General features: G+C 49.1%; 1 protein-coding gene across 1 annotated transcript; it reads right to left on the bottom strand.

The window, feature by feature from the left end:
- LOC122386349 (sodium-dependent phosphate transporter 1-B-like) lies at positions 1–27,514 on the bottom strand. The gene is made up of 6 exons (XM_043375464.1): positions 27,171–27,514; positions 20,822–20,920; positions 8,106–8,249; positions 2,022–2,204; positions 544–663; positions 1–47 (listed from the first exon to the last, which is right to left on the bottom strand). Exons 1-6 carry the CDS (start codon positions 27,484–27,486, stop codon positions 1–3), a joined length of 909 nt encoding a protein of 302 aa, XP_043231399.1. The 5' UTR covers positions 27,487–27,514.
- Between the last annotated feature and the right edge of the window lie 37 nt (positions 27,515–27,551).

Genomic DNA, 27,551 nt, shown 5'->3' with positions numbered 1-27,551 from the left:
CTAGTAGTTTTGGTTGGACAATGGGTGGCTGCTGGGTGGGGTGGTTACTGAAATGCCAAAATGTGGCATCTCATGTAGGGGTTGACCAGAATCAAGAATGCAGGTTTTTTGGTATGCCGGTAATTTGGCGGTTTTTTTTGCTTGGGGCGTGGTAGCATGCCGGTATCCCAGAAAATTTTTGTGGGGCGGGGCGGTGCCGGTAGCAGCCCATTGGGAAAACTTTGCAACTCTAGTGCCTATCATAAATGTGAAAAGCGCACGGCGACCAAAACAGTCCTGCATTTTCATTACATAAAGCAATACCACAGGAACACAGGCACAATTAAACAGCTCAACAATAACAATCATAAGCACAACAATCACGATAATGTGGTGTGTAGCTCCGTCCTACCCTGTAATGCCCCGACTCATCAGCCACTGGATGTAATACAAACACCCACGGCCCCAGCGTCTCCAAGCGTCTCTCTACCGAACACTGATCATCCCAGTGTGTCCCAGAGCGCTTCTAACCCACCTCTGATCATCCAGTGTCCCTTAACCCACCTTTGATTTGTCTCCGGAGTCGCGGCACGAGCAGCAGCTGGACGCCGATGGCCACGATCAGACCGGCAGCCACCGAGATCAGCACCACCGCCCACACGGGCAGCTTGTCCAGGTACAGCACTGCAGACATCCAGACACACGCGGGGTGAGAGGGAGACGGGACTCAGTGGCACTCTGAGTTAACGGGGGGGGGGGGAAGGGGGCAGAATCAGGGGACATAGGTGGAGGCTTCAATATTCATTTCCCAGTAGGGCTGAGTAAAACTAAATATGCTAAATAAATGCAGTCATTCCTTGACAAAATTACTCGCATATTCAACAGCCAGAAAATGATCGATGTAGAGTCTTGTAGACGCCTATTCTGAACATAACTTAAGTGACGTCTGAAAAGATGCCTATAATACTTCTGACCTCGACAACCAGGCACATTTCGTCAACTCCCCATCACGTGACATCCATGTGACGCCCGATAACAAACAGCTAATAGAGACTGACTGCCGGATCTGCGACGCAAACATCCATGAAGGACATGAACTGCGGAGTCGGGTAACGAGGCAGAGAACGGGAGGAATAGAGAGGGAGGGAGGGACGGTGATAAAATCGGCCTCCCCTGTTCTGGACTGGCCGCCGGTCTGATAACGGCCGATAACTGGGGATAATGGTTTGATAACGGCTGATAACGGGGATGGCTGCGTCCAGAGTGGCGCAATTCCACGTCCGGTCGGTTGGTGGCATTATATCGCTACCTGGAACCCCAATAACCTGAGTTTTGTTCCAACAGCCGTAAGGACGCATACACCCACCTAAAGCGCCATCAGCCACTTCCAATAAATGCGCGCAGTGCGCACTGCGCATTTCCAATCCAATAAAACCTCACAGTCTATGTTACGCAATTAAATTCTGAGGCCGACTAAAGCACTCATTAATCGGTCGAGTGTGAAATACTATCCCCATTGGAACGCAGAAGTCTAAGGCAGGTCTCAGCCAGTGGAGCGGACAACACGAGGACGTCCGACTATTTCTGACCAGACAACGAAATCAGTGACTGCCGGCGATCACAGCCTCAGTCGATATTCACACCGGCTCGGAGGCAGCGAGGCAGGGGTGAGCCAATAACAGGAGTAAAATACTCAATTTGGACGATTCGATACGATCTACTCAATTACAGCGCCAGTATGGGTCACACACCTCCAGGCAACGAGGTGTCTGGTATTGAGTTACTACCAATCCTATCCTACGTCTCCCGTCCTGTCCTAGGTCGCCCTACCCTAGTCAATCAAGAGGTAGCCAGCCACCAGGCATCAAGACTAATAAACGATCAAAAGCTATGAAAACCACATCAGTCTTTTTAGTTATCACACGATTGGTTGGTTTGGATAGTGAAATTCTGCATCCCTCCCATAGCTCTAACGGCTAGCTGCTGGTCCGTCAGTGCTGCTGGAAACTCGCACAACGCCCACCCCATCCTCTAAAACTCACGCGAGGGTCCGTCATGCACCACGCTGAACACGTTGATCAGGATGGTGAAGCCGTAGAAGAAGGGCAGCGAGCGCAGGCCGGGCTCGACCGGCTCGGGTCGGCGGAGCACCAGCGTCCGCACGATCAGGAACAGGCAGATGGAGATGATGCCGGACAGCACCGGCGACAGGAACCACGAGGCCACTGAAACAGAGAGACGGCGGTGTCAGGAGGCCGCGGAAACACAGACAGCAGGGTCACACCACACAGCACCGGAAGCAGGGACCAGGCAGCCACTGGAATACAGAGCCACGACGATGTTAGCACAGCGCGGGTGGACACGGCACCATGTCCCATGGGCAGGGGGAAAACCCTGGAAAGGCTAAACATGCAGTAGATTTTATATATATATATATATATATATATATATATATATATATATATATATATATATATATATATATATATATATATATATATATATATATATATATATATATATATATATATATATATATATATATATATATATATCTGTCATGGATAACACACAATCGGTGTCATATCCTGGGGAATGCCCTAAAAAAGGTTATCACCAGGTCCCTGGCAAAGAAAAAACGCTGGTCGGCTGGGCGTTATAAGATATGGCAGGCAATACGCTGAATTGCTATTTCTCACATGCTTGGAAAGTTGCCTGCGAGATCGATCCTGTCTCATTCCTTTTAGCTAGGGTAAAACAAGCATCGGCGCCACTCCTCACTTCCCAGCCGCCAAGGCTCCTAAGTGAACGGCGAATGCAATGCAAGAATGCAACGCACGCAATATATCGATTGTGACTTAATGCATAACCAGTAAAGAAAATCAACGCTAAATGACCTGAAATATTGTGCGTAAGAGACGGTCCGGTCTCCTTCCTTCTCTCCGCGGGAGACAGCTGCCAGACCAGGACCCATTTGGACGGTTTGTGTAGCGGCCGTTACCACTGCCAACTGACTGATCAGTCAATCGTCTCCAACGAATCCGGATGCATTAGTCGAGCCTCCCCCGACTGAGTGATGACGTTTGATCTGTGCGAATGTGAGACGCCGGAAACGGACCATAAACCTCACGTCAATACTACCCGGGTCAATATTATTACCTCAGCTGTACAACGCAAACTAAATATTTACCGAAGCTTAGGCAATAGTCATTTCGTTTTGTTTTCCCACGGTCACGAGATTTTTCGTCGACCTTCTGGCTTCTTATGTCCTACGGTTTTTATATTCACCTGTCGTGTCAAAGAAAAAGGGTGCAATGCGCGTTCCTGTCGGTACACCTCAATATTTCTACTGAGACAGGCAGACGGCGGTCCACACGTAACCCATGAATCACCCCCCCCCCTCCCCCCGAGCTGCGTGGCTCAGTTGGCCCGGGGTCAGCCTCGGCTGGCCAGAAGCCAACTCGAGCGGTCGTCCGCGCCGGTACCGGCAAACGGACCAGCCCAGTCGGCCAGGGGGGCTAATTCGCGCATTAGCCGGGCCATTTGGACCAGTGCGACTGAATTGGAACAAGTGTGTCGGTGTGAGCAGGCCTTCACACAGCTGCGGGGCGTGCCGCTACATCTGAGCCGTGATGGGTATTGAGCGTTCGCTGAAGGATGCAGTTTCCGACTAAAGGCTTGAATTCATTTAGTTTTAATTACCATCAATTTACCTACGCATCAACTGGAACAAGGTCGATAATCGACAGTCGCTGACTCGCTACCCTTCATCAGCAGAGCTAATATACGCTCAGTAATTCACTGAAGGACTGGGAGTCTGGGACAGGGCAAATAAAAGAGTTCAATTCCGACGTCTGTAACACGTATCTCGGCCAATCTTTTTTACTCCGCCGGCAATAAATCTCACGAAGAATTATGTCATGCTGATGAAGAATTACCTAATCTCTATTTTTACTCTCGCCCTGTTGCCCCTCTGGTCGGCTGCCCTTGAGGTCCACTTCGGATCGGGAGTCAGGGGGTCAGGGGGCCAGGGACAGGGACAGATGGTGGTCCGATGGCTGTGACCGCATTCCGACCGACTGCCAGCCCTGTCAGTGGTCCCACCACTGTCTGATACATCTGTCAGACGGTGACACTATGGAGCACCTCCGGCAGAGCGTGTCAGATTGTGACACTATGTCGAGTTTGCAACCCGTGACAAAGTGGACTGTCTCTGCTATACTTCTGGGAAAACGACGCACTCCCCGGCCCATACGTTGAAATGATGACCCTTGTGCTGCACCAGAGATGCATGAATGACATCGAGCGAAAATACCTAGGTAACCCACACAAATGTAATATAATTTAGCATGACAAGAAAGACGCACCCAATATTGGTCACTCACACGAGTCACCTAACCTGGCAGCGAAGTCTCCTGCTTACCGGCCCACCAAATAAATACCAAGGCATTTCAACTCGATCCGTAAGAGTACGTGATATGAACTTCGCTCCATCTTCTTAGTGCGCTGTTCTTACCAATCACGACTTGTTCTTTGTTCTGTTCTTAGTCGTCCACGCCAATCACGCCTTATGGACGTGTTGAACGCTGTGACGGACGGTGCCGTTGGCGGTGACGCAGGCGGCGTCGGCACCCCACACGACCTCGTGACCTTCGGAACACCACATTCTGGGCATTGGCTGTCGCTCCTGTCAGTCCGGTGTCAGACATTGTCAGTGGGCCCGGCCGACCGTCACCACACCCCATGGTGACAGCCTGTCCGTCTTTGGCGGTTAATCCTCTTCGTCTCTCTCCCTCCCCCTCTCTCTCTCTCTCTCTCTCTCTCTCTCTCTCTCTCTCTCTCTCTCTCTTCTTCCTCTTTATTTAGTATCTTCACTGCATTCATGCCAAACTACTCCAGGGACCCGTCGCGACCCAACCACTATCAGACGAGCCCCCCCCCCCCCCATCAGCGCGATCACGCCCCTCCCAGTCACCAGACGACCGGCCGGCCTGGGCTCTCGGATCCAGCACGTGGCTGTTGCTGTTGGCACCCGTCGCTGCAGGTCGCGCCCCGGCGTCGGATCTGACGAACCGAACCGCCGAGTGACGCAATAACGGCGACAGACGCCGTGAACGCTCCCGACGCAACGACACCGACCGACGCAGAGCCGTGAGGGCCCGCCCGGGAGCTGCGGCGATTGCAATGACCTCTGCCGCCGCCGACACAGACGACTACAGAGCAGGCTGTGACACGGGCCGCGGAGAAAAGTGATCGAAGGTCGGTACGCCGTGGATTCATGAAGACGACCTTACCAGGGACGGATGTAGACGCACTCACTGCCAGACAGCGCACGGGGAATCGATAAATGAAGAGTACCAATTTTCTTCTTAAAGCTACGACTTTATGCTCCGCCTCGTCAAAAAAAAAGCTCCACCTGTCGCCATATGTCCATCAAATGTCTATCGGATACGTCTACCTCTCTAGCCCTGCAGGACTAGGCAGGCCAGGGCCCTGGCCGGCTCGGTATATCACGCCGTGCACGGCGGCACAGTATGCCAGCGATAGCCAGGCGGCAGGGCGTATAACGGGCCTCGCGATAGAGCCGAGGCGCCCGTGTAATGCGGCACAGCATCAATTCCCGTCGCAGGCAGCTGCCGCTGCCAACGACGGCGGCTGCTCAGAGGGCATCGGGGATTGGCGTCGAAAGGCCACCGCATCGAGGAGACTTAGCAAGGTCCAAGACAGTCTCAAATAAGTGTCGAACGGAGCGGAATGCAGTCTCAAGTCTGCATTATTATTACATGATGACCTTAAGCACCTACCAACTCAGGTATCGCGTAGAATAAGAGGAGCCCCACTCCCCAGAGACTCCCCCGAATGGACGGCTCCGTCATCACTGATCCCATTCCGCCCACAGGGAGGAAGGGGCCATCCACACTCCAATGCATACCATCCATATTCCAGACACCAATCTGTCCTATCGCCCCCGACAAGGAGTCCCCTGTTCCCAGTCCAGCCTTTCGTCATCTGGATCAGCGTCGTGTTCCGCGGATGATTTGCGTGACGCGATGGAGGCTCGGCCCTGTCCGATGGCCGCTCTGATTCTATCACCGGTGTTTATGTAGAGCGCCCGGCGCCCCTTCCCGGCGCAGAGTGCGCGTCGTGAGCCGGTCAGCGGCCGCGCCGGCCGATCATCATGCAAAACATGGGTGTTTGACGTCGTTGGCGTCCCTGTCGCGTGGGCGAGTGTGCCTCAAAGGGGCCGTAACGGGTGCCGAGTGCGGATCCGTCAGCGCAATGCGACCGTTTACAGATGACGGAGAGTGTTGGCGCTCAATCACTCAGAGAGCGGGGTCGATGGATGGACCTGCCGGACAGCCACGTGCCGGAAGACCGTGTGCTGTTTACGGGGCAGACCGTCGTAATCGATAGGTGCAGGAGCTCCGGTTACCAAAATTACAAGTGCTTAAGGAGGGCTAATTTATGTACCTAACTATTTATAAATGATGCATCATGTCTGAAGGGCTTTAGCTCGGAATCATTTAATTTATGATCAACATCACTTATTCATGGTCGGTTGAAGATATAAGTGCAAAAGAAGGTCTATAAATGAAGAGGATAATGACCAGAATTGCAAGGGATGGGAAAATGGAGACAGAAAAAGTAAAAGATGAAAGAGGGAGCTTCATGAACAACAGAACGCATGGGATGAGCAGAAAAACCACCGTCCTCAGTCGTCCATGACGGCAGCGGCCTCGGGACGCCGGCGGCGGTGCCGGTCGGCCCCCCGCGCCGCCCTATTCATAGCCCCGGGCGTGTCACCGCCGGAGGCGCAGAGCCGGCGCGTCTCGTCAATGGCCCCGGGCGGTCCGGTCACAGCGGGTCGAGACAAGCCGTCAGTGCTGCCGTCACCGGCAGACGGATATACGGGATACAGGTACTGTATGAATGGCCCCGCGCTCAGCACACGTCTGGGCGGTACAGGTAATATTGGACGGTATTTGGACGATGACGGCTCCACAGGGCCCGCCGGGAGGCATTGATGTATTGCGAGAATAAGGCCGTTCGCGATGCCACCGACACGTTGATCCGCCGTTGATGTATGCTAATTTGGACTGGAGCTCGTCAGCTTGATCCCTGGTCGATCTACCGAAATGCGCAGTAGGTATTCCGTCAATGGGTTCAGCGGGGTTGATCAAGTTACCGGTTAGCCTGTCATTGGAATGTTACCGTTAAACGGTCGTAAGTGAATACTCCTCGTATAGGGTGATGCCTCGTTGCACACATCTCCCCGTCGATAGCATGAGAGTGTGTGAAGAGACATGCCTGCGTAAGCCTTGAGAATCGGGGAACGGACCCGACAGATGGAGGCCAGTCTATATATATTTAGCGCCCGAGCTGTCTGGGATATGTGAGGAGCACTCTGAACCAAATTACTGTCTGCCTCACTGAATAAAATACCTATACATATACGGCATGTGCGCCATAAATGACGCAGGCTGATCAGGGGTACTATGTTCAAGACATCCTTGCCGCTAGCTAACTTCGCAGACAGGCCATGCATTAGGTGCGTTAACATTCATTGAATTATAATGCGATGGTATACCTCTGCACATGACCTTCACGCAGCCAAATACGTTTTATCTCGCCTCATTAGAACGCGTATCAATTATTGAACAGACATTCAAGGTCACTGTCCTGCATAAGTCGCTTAAACATGGATTAACAGTTCATAGTAATAGTTTTTCATGTCCTCGGGACAGTCGTTAATATTAATGCAGTGTAATATACATGCTTACAGTACGGTAAATACGAGGTCATCGCTGTTTGGCCATGATCTATGCGGGTACGTGATTTGCAACGCACAGGCGCACAATAGGGACGATTGTCATGCGCATAGCATCCTGCGATAGCGCGTCCCTAGGTCCGATAGTCTATTGAGCTGTTGAGTCCACCGATATGGTCACGGGTTTATGCAGGTATCCAACAGATGGGCCTGATAGTCACGCATTCATTCCAACGGACCTGTCTAAGACATATGCTCGCCCTGGCCAGAGCACTCGGGTGCGGCCGGCAGGGGCCACCCTACCTTCAAGCTATAAGGGCACTCACCGATTTTGCCGAATGTGCGCCAGCTAACTCACCGATTTTGCCGAATGTGCGCCAGTTGACGCCGTCGGCGCCGCGAGCTACCAGCGAGAAGCCGATGGTGGCTCCGACGATGGTGTGTGTGCCCGAGATGGGCAGACGCAGGAACGTGGCCAGCAGGTTCCAGATGGCCGAGCCGCCTGCCGGGGGGGGGGGGGGAGATGTCAGAGACGGAAGGTGAAGAGGGGAAACGCTGCGGGCCTTATAAATAAACATTTATAGAGATGTTTGTAATGAGCTGAAAAAACAGCAACAGAACACCGTGATTAAAGAGACAGAATGGATGTAATAATGCATTGAACGAAAACACCGGTGAAAAATCAGGCTGCAGAACAACTACGCAATTCGCATGTCCCTTGCCTCCACCCACCCCGAAAAAAAATAAATAACGAAAAAAATGACACAGTCACCGACTAATGTCAAATGTATAAAAACGACAGCTGAGCTGTCGTTATATCGTGTTCATCAGACAGTCGAACGACACGGCATTTAGCAGCTGATTGGCTGATAGCTGGCTGACTCGGCACATGTATCAGCTGTTGCGGGCAGAACTGAACAGACTGACACGCAGACAGATACCAACATAGACAGACACTGACGGCTCAAGCGCCCACGAGTCTGCGCAAATCCCCGGCCAGATGGTGAATATGGCCAACGGCGACTCCATCATCCTACCCACACACACACACACACACGGAGTTTATTGACATAATACATGAGGTACATCGAGTATGTATCACGGAGAGTTGGCGCAAAAGCCATGGGCTCATCTCGAGGCGCCAAATCTCGACCTCTTCACTATCTCCAGTATCACTACCACTACCGCCGCCGCCGTGTCTAGGATTGCCCCGCGCAGCCAGCCGCCCCCACGCGTGCCCAGCGACGGGCGCGGGCCCACCCGGCTCAGCGAACAGAATAGGTAATTTAGTATCCACCGGTAAATCTACCTGACTCTTGCAAAAATTTTTGGAAGTGCCAAGCCACCAGCCGACCGCCCCCGCCACCGAGTCCGCGGCCGTGCAGGAGGACTTCAAGTTGGTATGATTTGGGTTTTTGTTTAAGGTCAAAGTTAAGGATGCGACGCAGGCTGTTGTAGAGTATGTCTCTTTGTTGGTCGTAGTTTGGACATGAAAATATAAAGTGTTTTACGTTTTCTTGGGAATTGCCACATGAACATTTAGGATTATCTGTCTTTTGTATTTTGTACTTATGTTCGTTTAGTATCGTCATATTAAGTCGTATTCTTGTATGCATTGTGTTAAGTGTCGTGGTGCCGTATGAGTAGTAAAGAGGAGGCTTGTTCATGCACATGAGCTCTTTGATCTCATTTCTGAAGTCTTTGTAGGGAAGATGCTTAATTGAGTTTGGTAGTTGATTCCATTGTTTTCCTGTGAGTGTTATAAATGTGCGTTGGTGTTTGGTTGTGCGTACATGTGGCTGGGAATGGTGGGCGGCGTTCCTTAGCGTCCTTTGTGTGGCTTGATGTCGTGAATTCGGTAGAAGAGAGGTGACATAAGAGGGTAAATTTTGACGTCCGGGTGTTGATAGTTTGTGGTAAAGTAGTAGTCGGTGAAGTTGTCGTCTGGTTTTTAGTTTGTCCCATCCTAATTCATAACGTAATTTGTCAGAAGAGGTCCTGAAAAGTGCTCCTGTTATTAGTCTTGCTACCCTGTTTTGGAATGTCTCTAGTCTCATGGTGTCGTGAATAGTAATGTGTCCGTCGTAAATAGTGTCGCAGTAGTCTAGATGTGGTCGAATGTACGTCTTGTAGATTGCGTCGAGAGTGTTTCGGGGAAGGAATCGTGCTATGGGATATAATGGACTGAGGGATTTGTTAGCTTTTGTAAGGATGGCGTTTATGTGTTCGTGGAATCTTAGGTCTTTAGAAAAGGTCAATCCAAGGTGCCTGTGTGTTTTTGTTATGGGTATTGGAAGTCCTCCGAAAGTGAGTTTTGGTGATGTATTGTTTGGTTTGTGGGAAAATGTTTGTTGTACTGTTTTGGAATCGTTGAATTTGATGGCCCATTCTTGTCCGTATTTTTTAATTTCGTCAAGGTCGAGTTGCAAAGAATTTTGAATGGAATTCAATGTTTTGCATGTATGGGAAGCGTAAAGTGATGTATCATCGGCGAAAAATAAAATGTCATTTTTTGTACGAGTTGAGAGGTCGTTGAGGTATAAAAGTGCAAGTAAAGGGCCGAGAACTGATCCCTGTGGGCAGCCAGCGTTTATCTTACGGGGAGCTGAGAACGAATTTTGAATTTTAACTATCTGTATTCTGTCGGATAGATATGATTTTAGCCAATTGAGAAGTGTTCCTGAAAGTCCAAATTCGTTTTCACATTTGTAAATTAACCCTTTGTGCCAAATTTTATCAAAGTATTTACTGATGTCCAAGTATATCGCTGTAAAATCTCCACCATCGTCTAAAGATTTATAGAGATTTTGTGTCAGATATTGAAGCTGTAATTCGGTGCTGTGACCTCCTCTGTAGCCGCTTTGTTTATCTGTTAATAGATTGTGATCAGTTAAATGTCTATATATATTTTTAAAGACTACTTTTTCGAATATTTTGGATACGACTGAAAGGATGCTGATTGGTCGGTAGTTTGAAATGTCTGATGGTGACCCTTTGTTCTTAAATATTGGTTTAATATGTGCTGTTTTAAACTCAGTTGGATACACTCCGAGAGAAAGTGATTTATTGAACAACTGTGATAGGGGTTTCGCAATAAGAATTGCCGTAAGTTTAAGAAATCGGGTCGGTAATCCATCTGGGCCTGTCGATTTATTTGCATCTAGTGAATTTAGGATTTGAAGTATTTCTTGTTCACTGGTTGTAAAGTTCTGTAGTTGTGGAATGTTTGCATTTGTCCTGTTCGTGTCTGGAAGTGGATGAGCGTCAGATACGTCTAAAGTTGATTGAGAAGCAAAGTAGTCGTTGAAAAGTGTCGCTTTTTCCATGTTGTCAGTAATCACGTTGTCGGTTTGTGTCAGCAGTGGTGGGATGTCTTTGTCAGTAGATCTGCCTATGACGGTACGTAATGTTTTATGATACTTGTACGGGTTTTGTCTTTGCTCGATCAGTTTTTCAACTTGATTCTTAATAAATTCGTTTTTAAGTTGTCTGCTCATTGTAGTAACTAAATTGCGCTGATATCGCCACCTCGTCCAGTTGAAGTCAGTTTGTGTTTGTTTTGCAAGCTTGAAGAGTCTGTCCCTTTTTCTAATGTTGCGTTTTAAGTTGCTTGTTATCCATGGCTTGTCTTTGCGCTTTTGTCTGATGACTATTTTTGGTATTGATCCTGTTGCCGCGTCTTGTAGTTTGGTAATGAATTGTGAGGTGGCTGTGTCAATGTCTTGTTCAATTATGTCATTCCAGTTAGTATCGGTAAGTGTCGTGGTCAAGAGGTCGATGTTTATTTTCCTATATTCCCAAATAACAATTGGTGGTTTCTCGACATTGTCGATTATTGTTGTGTCTAGTTCGGTGAAAATGGGGAAATGATCAAGGTTTGCAAATGATGACAGTGTGCCGCTGTTTTGAATTATGTCCGTGTTGCTTGTGAAGATTAGGTCTCTTAAATTTGCGACATCATACGTTACTCTGGTTGGCTCATCAATTAATTGGTTAAAGTTAAGCATGTCAGCTGTTTCCTTAATTTTGTAGTCAAATGAGGTTATGCCACTTTGCCCATTAAAGGACCTGTCAAGGTATATGTTTCCCGTGTTAAAGTCCCCCAGTGTTATAACGGCTGTCGGTGAGTGAGTTTGTGCTAAACAGGCTGCTTCGGTAAACGTGTACCCGGAGCTATGTGAGCATCGGTGGCGTCGACCGTCAGTTTTCATTATGGTTTCAACGTAAGCTTTGTCTAATTTTGGCTTTAAGACAATTTTATCATACAGAAAGTTAGCATTTGCACTGCGTTTTGCGACGGTCAAAGTTAGCCATCTCCCCAAGTAACCTTATCAAACTATGCTTAATTGAACGACGGCAATTGACGAAGTCTAACGAGTGGACGACTTGCACTGCAAAACAGGGCTGCGGAGTCGATTGATTTTCGGCGACTCCGACTCCGACTCCGGCTTTCAAAAACCAGCTCCGACTCCGACTCCAACTCCGGGCAGAATTGTCGACTCCGACCGACTCCAACTCCCGACTCCGACTCCGCAGACCTAGCAGGGCTGCGGAGTCGACAGATTTTCGGTGACTCCGACTCCGACTCCGGCTCGGGTTTGTAAAATCGACTCCGACTCCGACTCCGACTCCGGTCACAACTGTCAACTCCGACCGACTCCGACTCCGACTCCGACTCCGACTCCGACTCCGCAGCCCTGCTGCAAAATCTAGCAGAAATAAAGACGATTACTCCAGGAACTAGGAAACCCTCCATAATAAGATTGCCGCAATCAACGATGAAGCCAACGTAAACTTTGTGTGCACGCAAAACATCAGATCGCTGGGAAGTGATCATGCCAACGGCAGTCATCTAACGTCGGCTCCGTCGGCTAGCGCTACTGCAGAAGGACGGCTGACGATGAATAACGTTAGCCAAGAATTGTCGACCTCGTGTCGGGTAAAAGGTAGTGTGCCAGCTTTCCTGGACCGTATGGAGTTAATGGCCCAGATAAGGAGAACCGGATTTTTAGAACTTATCCATACCTTCAAAACTCATGGAAACGTCTTAAATTCTTCAAATTTTGAGTACCCCAGTGCGAAATTCGCCCCGACGGGTTGTCGGTCGTACTCCAACCACATTTCACACCACTATGAACAATAAATGCACACACTGAAATCGCTATTACCGATATGCTCATCCAATCAAGTTTCGATAAACCCGTTCATCATCATCTCCTGCGGTTTCGAACACGCCTGTTAGGTGGTGCGGTAGACCGCGCCCAAAGCCAGGGCCCCGGTAACGTGAGGTAGCCGAGTCGAGGCAGCGTGCGCTGACCCAAGCCGGGGCCGCGCGTCCTCCCGGTGTCATGTGATAGCCCGGGGCTGCCCGCGGGGATGCGGTAGACCGCGCCCAAAGCTGCGGCCCCGGCTTGGGTCAGCGCACGCTGCCCCGACTCGGCTACCTCACGTTACCGGGGCCCTGGCTTTGGGCGCGGCTTCTGCTCATACTTTGTGGTGCGGTGGTGGTGCGTCGGGCCGCGCGCTCTGACTTCGGCCAAGAAAAATGCGTCAGCTGATCATTGTCATTTCTGCCACTTGCGTGTGGTGAAATGGGGTCATAACTTAAGAGACGGCTTTTTCATATCAATTATTTTACATAAAATCTTTCAAACCATAAATAATGTTCTACAGCCAAATAAAAGAAACAATACCGATACAGGCTTACAGTTTAAGGCTCGACATTGTGTTGTCTACGATTAGACAGCTGATAACTCATTCCCGTACGTCGTAACTCTATAATGACCTTTGCTTATTGTCACATGTGCGCCGCATTCGCGATTGTTGCCGACGCCTGTTTGCAGGTCAGCCCACTACAGTTGTTATACATATCGAAAAACCGATAAACTTTTAGGCGAAAAAGGCACTATTCCAGGCCCATTTTTGATTTTTTTTGCGATATTAGGTAAAAACAGAAGCTTCTTGTCCTAGGAAAAATAAAATGGGAAATCTTTCAAAGGTGGCACACTACAAAAAGACGTATATTGAGGCACAGAGCAGCATATTTTTAATAAATCCAACCGGTTTCAAAGACCTCTCGTCTTCGTCATCAGGGATTGAAATATACAGAAAGGAGAAAGGTTACATATTTAAGCGCTGAAGAGAATAGCTATAATCATGCTTTTTCTGTTAGAAAACGCGTGGAGAGCGTGCTTAAAAATAAAGGTCACTAAAGGTCGTCATTCACTATTTCTTGTTGACGTCTTTCTTGAGGAGGTCAATCCATCCCTGGTAAATTGTATATTTCCCAACGTTTCTGTTCATCTTTTCTTCGGTTGAAGCTTGGATATATATCGCTTCTTTTATTTCTCTTTGCTTCCTTTTAGCCTCAAATCCAATCACTGATGTGTTCTCCCATTTAATTGTATGTCCTGTGTCGTAGCTGTGTTCTGCCGTTGCTTCCGATGTTTGTGGGTCTACGTTGCCCGAATTGAGTTTTTTAACACTTTTTTGGTGTTCTTGTTGTCTAACTTTCACATTTCTTTTGCTTTCTCCAGTATATACTTTAGGACATCCGTCACATTGCATTTTGTAAATGGGTCCTGGTTTTTCTACAGCGTTGATGGTGTCTTTGGGTCTCACGAGCAGTTGTTTCAAAGTCTTGTGCGGTTTGAAGTAAGTTTTGACGTTAAATTTGGAACACACTCGACGTATTTGTTGAGAGACTCCGTCCACATAAGGAATAACCATCACCGGGGATCGTTGCTGTGGTGCCGTGGCGTCTGGTGAAAGTGCAGCATCATCCTGTATTTGTTGTTGCGATGGTGCTGGTGCCCTTGTTGTCGATGGGGTTGTCTGGTGTTGTACTGGCTGGTGTTCTGCCTCTCGATGCTGTCTCTCGACTTTGCTGATTTCTGACTCCACGTATTTAGCTGGGTATTTGTTGTTTCGCAGGTTATTTCTGATATGGTCAAGTTCCCTTTTCCGTGTTTCTACACTGCCGCAGATGTTGAAGGCTCTCTGGGCCAGGGTGTGTATGACAGTCCGTTTGTGTTCCTGTGGGTGATGACTCAGGTAGTTAAGATACTGCCCGCTTGATGTCGGTTTGTAGTAGACATCTGTCTTAATCTTGCCGTCAGGGGAACGCTGGAGAGTCATGTCCAGGAACGTGGCACACTACCTTTAACACCGAATTCATCAGCGTTCGATCTATGACGTCCGATTCATGAGAGCCGGGCCAAAACTCGGCCGTTGCTAGGCCGTCTCAGAGGCCCTTTTGGTCAGCGAATAGCGATGAAAAGTCTGAGGCCGGTTTTACGTAACCACCAGCTGGTGCCTAGTCCTACTCATCGTAAAGGAACACTCGAACGAGTAGAAACAAACGAGCGAGATTTCAAGAAACTAGAATGATAATTTGAGGAAATAATAGCACCATCTACGCTCCGTAACTATAATCTAACGTGACTTCAAAATGCAACATTTACGAGCGAAGACTTAAAAGGCTGGAGAAGACCGCTAAGACAATAAAGTTGGCCCACAACACGGCATGCGCTCGTCACACCGGCTAAATTTGCTCCCATCCCAGGTGGATCATGCCAGCTATAGACCCACACCACGACCCGGCTGAAGTCAGCGGGTCCAGACGTGATGAAACGCCACCCAAACTATTAATGTGTCGCCACCCGGGCTATTAAAAGCAGGGGATAAACTAATTAAATAAGACCAACATGAGCCTTGCGGACCGTAATGACAATTTAGCCACAGCAGATGGACGGTTCAGACCGGCTTCAATACGGCGACCATATTCAGACAGCTGAACTTCAATTTCACGTGAGGCCAGGTTATTGTAATAGTTTTCTTTCACTGCATACACAAAGAGGATGCATTGTAATCCTCACTCAAAAAGATAATTATATCACTTATTGCGTGCGAACTTGAACAATTACTATGGGTAGGCAATAGGCATTATAAAAAGCGCGGCACTGATGCAAGTGCAATAGATCTCAATCAAATCAAACACAGTCTAAGCTCGACATCACTATATGACTATATGTAGGCGACAGTCGACAGCGTATCTGGGCTGGATATTGAGCATCCACGGGTTCGGGAAGCCTGCACTTTATCAAACACAGCAGGCAGGTCACATGAGCTGCATTGGAGACACGATGTGGGGAAATTTACGGCACCGATCAAACCTAATGACACATCGGAGCTTATGCAAGATGCGAAATGCAGTCAAATACCCTAATCAAAGACAAGAAACAGATCACAATTACCGGGGATCAGATGTGGCTGTCATTCGAGGCGGGCGTGTTGCCTGGATGCATTTCAAACAATAGGGGAGAGCGGGGAGAGTTGTATCATGTCCAAGTTGTATCAGGGCGAATTGTGCCAAACTTATCCAATGGATGGCGCTCGCGACACGACCAGCCGACGAGGTTTTCCGGGCGCCATCTTTCCCTGTTCTGTCTTGTGGCTGAGTGGACGCGTCTCGAGGTGAGAGCCGATTCTATGTTTTTTTTTAATGTCATTCTAAAAAAAATAAGTTGCAAGAAAATGTGTGTTTTGGGCATTTAGATGTGCACGAATTTGAAAGATCTCCGTAGCGGTGGTGAGGGTAGGTTCTAAGGCTGCGTGAGTGAAAACGGATTTCTCCAGCTGTCCGCTGTTTTTTTTAGCACAAGGATGTCTTTCCAAGATGGCGGCTAGGTACATGTTGTATCAGAGCCGGGTGGGGTATGTTGTAACATGTATGTATGTATGTATGTATGTATGGGTATGTTGCTTTTGATCGCGAAAGCTAAGCCCTGGCTCGCGTTTGTAGGTAGCTAGTCAATGCTCGTTCCATTTCGGCACAATGTGTTGGCTTCTTTGCTCTTAACGGGCCACTTTTGCGTCTAGTCTGTTGATGTTTCGTTCGGATTGCATTGACCTAAGTTTGGTCTAATAAAGTGAAGCCTTTGAGCATACCTATACATTGTATCAACCCCATTTAATGTTGCTGTTATGTTCAAAACCAGTAGCAAGCACACTCCCTGAAACGTGAAATAGTGATACAAATTACCCCACCATGTGATACAACTCACCCAAGCCATGGGGCAAGCTGTATCAAAAACATTGTTCTATTCGGCAGACCGTAGAAGAAAAACTGGTAGAGGTAGCGGAAAAGTTACTTTGCACAAAAAAGCAGAAGAATCAAGGTAGGGGACAGTATGGAAATAATGAGTTTATCACGGATAGTTACGAGTTTATGGGTCTCGGAGTAAAAACTGATACAACCCACCCCACTCTCCCCTACGCTTAAACAACTAATAACTTGTTCGAATCAATTACTACGTGACGGTGCACATTAGTCAATTAGCAGAGGCCATTCAGCGGCTCAAATATCCGAGCATGCTCATTGGTCAGTTGGAGATTTCCAGTGCAGTTGCACGAGCGAGTAGTTTTCCCAATTACTCAAGCCTTTTTATATTTGATTATCATGAAACACACATTTTATCTAGCAAAACAATAAATTTAAGCAATCAGCTATTGTCTTCACTTATCAGTTAACAAAAATGGAGCACGATACACTAAACCCTGGGCCTTTTAAGTAAATCTGGTGACAACGAATTCCGTAACACCTACCTCACAATAAATACCCATAAGAAACACGTCAAGCCTTTTTCAGCTCTCACCAGCGCCTTCATTGTAAGTGCTAATTCCTAGAATCGCGCACTTCTATAATGGAATTAGCGTGTAAGTCGGGATGTTTCGTGGGCGTCGATTTGTTTCCCAGTCCCAGCCAGCTGTCTCTATCCCCTTCCCTCGCGTCGAGCCCTACCATCGCCCGGCCGATCAAACGCCCCAGGTTTCTGGCCAGAATGTCAATAAGGATGACCCGTACTCTGATCGGCCAGTGATCTGTAAGTGATAACGAAGTAGCGGCCCACTCCACACACGAGATCTGAGCGAGACTAAGGAATAAGAGCGTCCCCGCATTCCTCTGAACTCAGAGAACGGGTCAAACTGACGCAAATATCAGATGTTGACCTTTAGACTATCCCAGACTTCCGCGCTGTAGATTTCGAGTGAGCACGAGGCTAGCAATTCAAACTCCCAGCCAGGAGCCTGAAACACCTTCCGCCCTGCGCCAGGTGTGTCTGTCCACGTGACACCGAGTTGGAGCCGGTGTGAGGAGCACGAGACCGGTGACGGACCACCGCCAGAACACGAGACCGGCGGCTGACGGCCGCCAGGGGACGGCCGATGACGGCACTGGATGCCGCGCCCCGGGCCGGCTGGCAGGTGGAGGTCAGAGGCGCCGAATGGGGTGACGCAGGGGGGGACCACCTATTCCGCTGCGCTCGCCGCTTATAGAAATGGTGAGTGGTGGGAGCGGACAGGTGTAGCGACGGACAATGAATAAGGGTGTCCGACAACAAAAGGCTCGGGTCAGTAAGCGTGTGTTATGTGGAGCAACGGTTACCATGGGTTGCTGGCGCTCGCCTCTGGCGGTTCGGTAATTGCATAGCGACCGACTTCAACGACAATGAGTTGTATGTTTTACCGTCATCTTGTTACCAACCGGTTTTGATGAAAGACGACCGTGAAAGAAGAAACTCCGTGAGGCGATTAGCGTAGTGTAAAAAGCCCTCATAACCAGCCGTTATTCTTGATGAATGGTGGAGCTACACAAGGTCGATTCAAAAGCTTTGAGGCTTCTTGTTGTCATCCTGCCTTGGCTGGGCCAGGAACATCATTACAGGAACATCATTACACACCTCGCTGTTTAGATGTGAATGTGATATTCAAATAAGCTAACACGATGCGGGCGGTTTTCTTTTTTGCGTCGTTTGCGGTGATAAATTTGTTTGCGGTTGGCGGCCGCTTTTCGTTTTTTTTTTGCGTGGTTTGCTTTTGGTGGCGGGAGGGCGATTTTTAGGCGTTTTCGGTTGGCGGTTAGCGGGCGTGCGATGCGGGCGTTTTTTTGCAGCTTTTTTTGCGGTTTGCGGCGGGCGGGCGTTCGTTGATTTCTTTGCGACGTTTGCATTGGCATTTCGGGCGTGCATTTTGCGCGTTTTACGGTGTTTGCGTTTTGCGGCGGGCGGGCGTTTTTCACAATTCAAAGTCCCAACCTTCGGGCCGCAGCGTTCCTCGAAAAGCGCTGCCCTCGAGTAAGCTAAGGCGGAGAATAACCTTCAACCTCGAGCAAAGCCAAAATGGAGTGAAATAGCGATATTACCAGCCTTCTGGTCCGGCCAGCCACAAAATGTGTGGTTATGCGTAGACATGTGTGATTCTTTGTGCTCTGTTCTTCCTGTGACGAATGGTAACTACCTACACCAATATGGACTCCTGCTAACAGAAGAGCTAACACTCGCACGCAGGTCACCGGAAGGCTAATCTTGGACGGCCTAATCAGGAAGGACGCGGGACGCATGTCCATTAAGCTGGTTATAGAAATCGAAGGACCGATTACGTGTAATTCTGGTAGAAGCCGGACATCGCAAGAAGACTTCGGGAAATCTGTCCACTACGAACAATACCTATACATATTTCTGCACACATGCATGCATATGTTTGCAGATAAGATGTTCGCTAAATATTTTATCGGAGCATTCAATCACATTCAGCCAAGCTCTACCCGGCCCCGCCAGTAGCAGCGGAGCACCTTCAATTAAGTGTGTGTGTGTGTGGGGGGGGGGGGGGCACTGCCGACTTTTGGTCCCATTCTTTCCATGCAACGCCCATAGGGATAATGTTAAAATGCCAAAATCAAAGGGGGCACGGTGCCCCGGTGCCCTCCCCGTTCCGCCGCCTATGGGCCCCGCGGGTGGAAAAACGCATAACCCACAAGTGAAGCGTGTGAACAATATGTATTATCAATAAAACAGGCATCAGGTTGGTTCTGTCAACGCCAGTAGCGCGTTTATATAAGAACATTGTGCAGACTGGATTTTTCCAGCAGTGTCCTGTCAAATCTGACAGACCCCATGCCGACGCATGCCGATGAACCAGAGCTGATCGGATCAGGCAGCTCTGGGAAAAGCAAAACTAGGTATAGTTCCTAATTGGTGACGTTTGTCACCGCGTGGTGACGTATAGCGATTAACTGCGGCCACGTCGACTGTTGAAGATTTCCTTAAAATATTTGTCGGTCCAAAAAGATTCGAAAAGCAATTTAATTTGTCAAGCAAGAAATCCCAATGTAAGGTACCTACTAAAAAAAAAACTTAGAGTACGTTACGAAATCACTAACGAACGAGTAAAAAAGGAAAAAGAAAAGAAACGGGGATTGGAAGTCGTAAACCAAAGAGCGACAATAAGTGTTCATGAACGAATGGTTTTGCGCTGCGTGAGCTTCTATTATCCGAAAGGTATCTTGAAACCCCTCCCCAGTCCCTATATCTCAATGCGCTCTGCGGGGCGGGGGACACCCGATACCCGCCACCCACTAGTGACGTCACACCCACTACCCACTGTCCACCAGTGACGTCACGACAGTCCACCAGTGACGTCACCACCGTCCACCAGCGCGGCGGCGCAGTTCAGTTGTTATTGACACGGCGCCTGGCACCGCTCCCGGCGCCTGTGCGACAGCCTATCTCACACCACACGCCGCGGAGAAACCGAATATGTCCTCCAGAAGGGGTCTGGATATACAGAGCGGGCGCTGGCGAGACCAGATGAATGGCAGGTGTGCCCGGGTGCAATGTTGCATGTAAACAGAACGCTCTGCCGATAGAACCCCGGCTGCAGACGCGGCGGGGTACGGGGGGGGGGGGGCAGAGGAGGGGCTGAAGGGTTACTCCCACCGTGTCCGTGCCGCCCCCCGTATCCGGGGTTCGTTAGCTCGACACTGACAGGAGACAGCGCCGATGCCATGGGTGCTCTTCGCCCTTGGATGTTGGAAAATACGCAACTCTAACTTTGTAAGCTTATTAAGTGCTGCATCGTAGTCGTTCTTACTTCTTATTCATCTTACCGTGGGACAGACAGACCAAATAGCAAATCTCGGACAAACGCAGATAAATTTCCTATGAGCTACATCAAGCCCATTCATCGGTAACTTCAAAAGATCGTCCGCAATGTAGCGTCGCACAAACGACTTACCTAGGGCGGCCAGTGAGCCCAGCATCAGTTCCTTCTCGTTGTTCTGGTACAGGCCGACGTCCAGGATTCCTTTCCTCATTGTTTCCGACACTTTGTACCCTGAGGACAGACAAACAGGTTAGAAACACATCGACCGAGAGAGCACTCGGAAACTTTTATTGACGGGAACTATGCTAATTGGAGCTCAAACGACCGGGAAGGTCACGCCAAGGTAAATTACTAAGATGGCTATGGAACCAAAACAGTCTATTTAGTGTACAAGTGAGACGGCATCCATTTCTAGAAAAAATTCAAGGTCAACACATTAGCACCAGCTTGAATGAATTTAAAGGTATTTGACACACACGCAAGCAATAAAATTCAAGTCATTGATAAATCAATCACCAAATAACAACAGTTTACAAATTGCCATCCGTAACTAAAAAGAAAAACCCAATAGAATTGCTATCAATCGTTAAAACAAAAAGAAAAACAATACCACGCCATACAATCTCACATACAAAGACAATCTGGCGCATGCCACTTAGCGCCAGTTTTATGGCGCCGCCTTTCACCGTGCCTTCTAACCTGACCCGTGCCTACCGCCTGGGGCGACAGAAGGTCGCCGCTGTGGTTAGAACAAACGATCGGGAGACTGGGAGCTGGAGGTGACGGGGTACGACACAGCTCCCCTACCCGGCTGGGCGCCAGCCAACAGACGCATCCGCCCGACACCGCAGCCGGTCTCCTTACGTTCAACGTCGGTACGGCCGATTTACGATGGAATGTCAGCGGTGAACTAAGGCAGAGTTCACCTGGGGTTGTGGGGCAACGTTTTCCCGTTTTTTTTTTTTTTTGCCAAGCGCTCCTTAACACGCGCAGTGGAAGGGTTGCCAGTACTACGCCCAGTGGAAGGGGGGGGGGGGGCGGATGTCGCCCCCCCCCCCTAAGATCTCAGCTCCCACTGGAGCTAGAAAGACGAAATTTGGAGGGTAGGTGGGGGCCATGGGGAACTCTGTTGTGTGTGAATTTCATGACCCTAGGTCAATATCTTCAAGGTCAAATAAGGTCAAATGTGGTCAAATCTGCCATATGAGCGACTTTTTTGCGTTTACACGCCGATAACTCAAAAAGTTACCGGCCGATTTTCTTTTTCTTTCACTATAGGAAAGACTAAACATTTGTGAGTAAGTAAGGTGAATTTCTAGTTAATTCAACAATAAATATGGCAGATAGAAGCCTGCTAAGGGTAAGATGTCGCCCGCTGAGGCGGGATCGGCCGACGCGGGAAACGCGGCAATCACAATTTTGTGTTTACACACTCATAACTCAAGTTGTTACCGGCCGATTTTCAAAATTCTTTGACCATATGATTCCCTGTACATTTCTCAGTCTTCTCACCAAATTTGACGCGAATCTAATGTAATCAGCGGTAAGGAGCGCGATGTAAAGACGGAACCGTCCCGCCCCGGCACAGTCTACAATTCAGGCGGCGCGTAACGGCTAGCGCCGGCCGCCGCGCCGCCGCACAGTGTGGCCAAACGCCAGATTAGCGCGAATTTAATCAAAAAACGAATTTTGGAATTTTGACTTTTTATAACTATCAGTCGATAGGAAATTGTCCAAAGTATGTAAATATCACAATACTTTGGTTCAATGTCTTCCTTTCGGTGTCCAAAAAGCTAGCTAAAGTGGACATACGCAATGCCGGTCCCGGCTGTGCTGAAATCGTCGAAAACCCGCGTCATGTTTACAACACATTTTGGCGTAATTGTCGGAAAGGTTTGGAAATAATTGGAGTGGCATATGACTACGGAGCCTATATTTGATAGTATACCCGAATTCTATAGGTATCCTTGGACTAACCGATGAGTTATGCTCATTTGAAAATGACCTTTTCAAACATCCCCTGAAAACACTGTCCATCTTAAAAACGTAGAGATATAAGAAAATGGCCAAAAAACTCCACGTCAAATCTACCATGAGAAGATTCGCCACACTTTTCTGGACATGACCCATTCAAGAAACCCTGCCCCAACTTGCCCCCCGGCCTTTGGCTCAGCTTTGAACGTATCGGGTTGGCCCGCCCGGGGAGGTCCGGCTACAGGGTGGGCGGGGCGGCGGCTCCGTAACGTTACGCGGATGGCTCAAACGCTGTATTTCTGACTTGTTATATTGCAAAATACGGTCGCCAATGAATAAATCTTGACAATTTTTCAACCCTCGCCCATATAGGGGGTGAGGGTGGGGGTGGAAAGGACCCCTCTCGGTTTCTCGCAAAAAGCTCATGTAAAAAGCGGCCGATCGCGACGAAACTTTTAGTACCCTCGAGTTTATCAATTTTACACCTACCCATTAAATTTCACGACCCTGACCCCAATGACCTTTGACCTGTGACCTATTTCTCGAGACCATGTTTGGCCGGAAGCGCGATTGGGCGTATGTTTGCTTGCATTAGCCGCGCGTTTGCAGTCTTTTCGTGGTTTCAAGCGTCTAAACATGTGATATTATGATGTTGGTCCCATGCATATGGTCGGTGTCAAGATCACTTAAAGGTCAGGTCAGTTCAATGACCTTTGATGACTTTGGTTCACCTTTTTTAGTTTTACATGCTTCCAGGCTAGTTTTTGGAGCTGATTTCGAATTTAGTAACCATTTGAACATTTAGGAAGAAGTTTTGGTGCCTTCGTAACATGCAACGAAGCTGTCACTGGCGGTTGACACCTATTAATTATGAATACCCGGCAGGACTGGTTGGCCTGACCTGACCTGACCCGACCTACGTTCGCGGCTAGCAAAACACCAATACGGGCGAGGGTTAGTGACATGAAGGTGCTTATGGTGTAAGTCTTTGTTTTTACTCCCATTGCTGAGGTTCAGTTTTATCGGTGCGTGTATTTCAACAACCATCTACCGATTCATGTGCTTCACCAGGAACATTCACACAGAAACATAATTAGATGTTGATTGTTCTGACCCTGCAGTCAGAGTCGGAATCGGAATCGATTTTGGAATCCGGACCAAGACTCGTAGTCTGAGTCACCGAAAATCCATCGACTGCGTGGACTTGCCATGGCTGCGGAGTCAGAGTCCGAGTCGATCGTATAAGTCGACAGTTTTGCCCGGAGTCAGAGTTGAAATTGACTTTAGAAAGCCGTAGTCGGAGTCGGAGTAACTCCATCGACTTCACAGCCCTGGCCTGGTAAGCACATCACCCGTCGTAAGCTAGTTCTCCTTACTTTTAGAGGCGGAACTATGCCATTATTTGTCAGCAAGCATTTATAATGCATCGTAAAAGGTCTCACATAGGTTTAAGTGTTAACTTTGAAACCAGGGAACCATTTTCAACGGATCCGAGCAGCGCTGGGATTTAATTCGCGCTAAACTGGTGTTTGGCCACACTGTGCGCCGCGCCGCCGCGGCGGCAGGATGTTTGACTTTACATCGCTCTTACTAGAAAAGTTGTGAACCGATTTTCTTATTTCTTGCACGAGAAGATCCGCAATTCAATTCTGGGCAGGTAGCCGAAATTTCACATTAATATTGTGTTTGTGGCGCGAGTTATTGGCGAAAAACAGGAGGGGTGGGCGAAATCCGTCCCCCCCTTCCACTGCGCGTGTTAAGGTTTCATATAAAATTAAGCCATACATTTTTTTCTTAAATTCATAAGGTTTTAGGAGGGTTCAAAAACAAAATCAAACAATTTCAAAATCGTTATGACATAAGAGAATCAATCGATCACGCTGAAATCCAAGATCAGGTTTCAAAACGGGATGAACATCTCTCTAAGCATGAGCGGCGCATGCATGTCGACACTACTATGGACGTCAAACCCCTTGAGACCCCACTTTTTGCGATAATTTTTAAATGCGTCAACTCTCGTTGACAATATTCTGGCAATGTGTGTTTCAGAACCTGCCGAAACTTTTATTACCAAGGTATTTTGACGCCAAACGATTATGAAAGGTACTTCTCATTCACTCGTAATGTTAAATTTCACGGAACGAATCTGCTGTTTGGGTAGAGGCTACGCGCTCATGGGGCGGAGCCACGTAATGACGTCAGCGCTAAGCTCCGCCCTACCCCTCCGGCGCTCCTTCCCCGGCGACCGGTCACTCGCGTCTCTCGCTCCATTCATGAGGCTTGATGGTGGGCGGTAGCTGGTAGCGGTAGCGGGCGCTGGTAGATGACATTAAGAGCAGATGGCGCTGGTGGTGGGGCTCGAGTGGGGCCGAGCGCAAGCCTCTGCCTGGGCCTGAATTGACCTTAGCATTACGAGTGAATGAGAAGTACTTTTCATAATCGTTTGGCGTCAAAATACCTTAGTAATAAAAGTTTCGGCAGGTTCTGAAACACACATTGCCAGAATATTGTCAACGAGAGTTGACACATTTAAAAATTATCGCAAAAAAGTGGGGTCTCAAGGGGTTTGACGTCCATAGTAGTTTATATCAACAGAAGCTTTCCAGCGTAGCACGACATTGACTTCGACATAAACCAGAGGCTACAGGCGTTTTAAAGAACTGAATTTGTGTATCAGCAGACTCAGATATTTGAAATGTACATACTTATTGGAATCGGAGCTTAGGGGTCGAATTATGCAATCAAATTGTGTTTCGCATATTCATATACTTTTTTCTTTTTACCAGAGCCCAACTCATAAAGGTGACAACAAGCAAAGTGAAGAAAAAAGGCTTTCGTTTTGATTTGAACGCTTTGGCATCCAAATCGTGAGCATTTCTTTGAATAACCCACGCAGAGCCTTTGGGTACGGGCAGACCCAGTTTGTCCAGCCTTAGCGCTGATGCTCTCAAACCCGTGGCAGTCATGTTGTACTCTGGACTACACCGCCCATGACCTCACTGATTCATAAACAGGGAAGAAGGCTTCACACGGGAATGCAACATGTGCTCAGTTACACGTGGCAGAGAAGAACAAAATGACGCAAATTGTGTGCAATTCCTAACGCTGGTAAATCGAAAATAGTTTACCGAGCTGGACCTTGACGAGAATCCGACATTCGGGCAGGTTATGAAGATAGCTTTCAGAAGTCCATGTAAACGGTCCGCACTTACCGAGAAGCTAGTCACGTTCCGGGCTCGGAGTCTGCTGGGTCTTTCACAGGTTTATGGGAACTTGGGAATCCAGCACGAGGTCCCCGGCTTTCGGCCCAGAGGCGCGGCCCTCGGCTTATACGGCGCCTAATTGGTTCGGGCAATTCGGGTCGGAGATCACTACAGCCATAGTAAATTGGACTGGATGGTAAATTATTTAGGCCATCATTACATTTAGGCATATTTAGGCCTATTCACCATAAGCGACGGTTTGATTTGGCACGCCTAATAAGATGAAAATTCTCAAGACTTGGAAATTAATGTGATGCAATTTTCAAAAACAGTTAACACTTCAGCAGAAGGAGTTGTGAAGAAATCGAAAACAATAATATCAGGGGGCAGTAATCGCCACGCCATGTGTGGATCGCCCACGATCGTAAATACAATACAATCAAATACAAAAATAAAGACGCATGTCTGTCCCGAACGTATCACTTTACCGATCAATTTGAAGGACTGCAACGCTAAGCAACGCCTGCTCTTTGAGCAATGGTCCCAAGTTCACTGATCTGACAAAAAGGCCACCATTAAGCTACCTCACGTCCGTGCTAAAAACAAACTGACCTTTACGACGGCCCCTAAGTGCAGCTGTCTATTGCCATTAGTCACGGTCTTCATTCTCTAATACTCACGCAGTATCCTCCAACTGCCTGGTCAGAAGGTCTGACCCGCGGGGACCGACTGACCTATTAGTATGGCGCCGGCCACTTCGAAAATTGTCGCCAGGATGCAGGCCGTCCTCAGGGAAAGCGCCCGCGAGCCCACCGACGTGCCGAAGCTGTTGGCCACATCGTTGGCACCGACACCGAACGCCAGCAGGAACGAGACGATGAAGGCGACGACGACGATCCAGATCACCTCGGACGACCACGGCTCCATGGCGGCGACTTCAGAGACAGGTGCGGGGAGAGACAGACAGACGGCGGGCCGGGCTCGGCGTTCAGCTACAGGTGACCGCTGGCGGCGCAGGGTATATCAGAGACTCGCGGTCTGCTGCAGCGGGCGGGTCTCGGTGGTCACGGCACAGCTCTGCATCGTCAGGTCCTTAGGCAGTCCCCCACCGCCTTCCCCCAGATCAGCGCTGAGGTGTGGCTGCAGCGATCTCGCGGAGATGAGATCTTCTGAGGACGATTGTCGGCTGGTGACGCTGAAGACGGCTTGGCTCTAGCCTGGGCTGGGTTCTGTAGGCTGGGCCCGCTCTGGCCACCTGGAACAGAAGACGGGGAGGGGACACCTGAGCAACCCCCGGCACTCACCGATCAGCATCGCCCCCAGCATCTCTCCGATGGTCGCTATGATGCACGCGTTCCGCAGCGTGATGGCCTTGGCGCCCACGCTCGTGCCGAACACGTTGGCCACATCGTTGGCGCCGATGCCGAAGGCAAGGGTGAACGCCACAAGGAACGATGTCACCACCAGCCAGACGAGGCTCGGGTCGTACGGAACGACATCGGATGTGACGTCCGGCGCCACCGAGGGTAGCGCGGACGTCACGGTCGTCACGGCCTCGGTGACGGCCTCGGTGACGGCCTCAGTGACGGCGCTGACAGCCTGTGTCACGGCGGAGGCCATGGCGGCGTGCGCGGGTCGGCGGCAAGTGCGGGTCTCCGGCGGCCGCGCTGGCCGCGCGAGACACC

This window comes from Amphibalanus amphitrite, unplaced genomic scaffold (genome assembly GCF_019059575.1).
Source record: "Amphibalanus amphitrite isolate SeventyFive unplaced genomic scaffold, NRLGWU_Aamphi_draft 000247F_arrow, whole genome shotgun sequence".
Taxonomy (NCBI): Eukaryota; Metazoa; Arthropoda; class Thecostraca; order Balanomorpha; family Balanidae; genus Amphibalanus; species Amphibalanus amphitrite.
This window is presented reverse-complemented; position numbering and strand designations above follow the sequence as displayed.

Excerpts from the sequence above, each read along its gene's own strand:
- LOC122386349 (XM_043375464.1), bottom strand. The coding sequence starts at position 27,486 with ATGGCCTCCGCCGTGACACAGGCTGTCAGCGCCGTCACTGAGGCCGTC. Across the intron at positions 8,250-20,821 it reads GGGCTCACTGGCCGCCCTAG|GCGGCTCGGCCATCTGGAAC; the intron begins GTAAGTCGTTTG and ends CCCCCCCGGCAG. Across the intron at positions 48-543 it reads ACTCCGGAGACAAATCAAAG|TAACCACCCCACCCAGCAGC; the intron begins GTGGGTTAAGGG and ends TTGGCATTTCAG.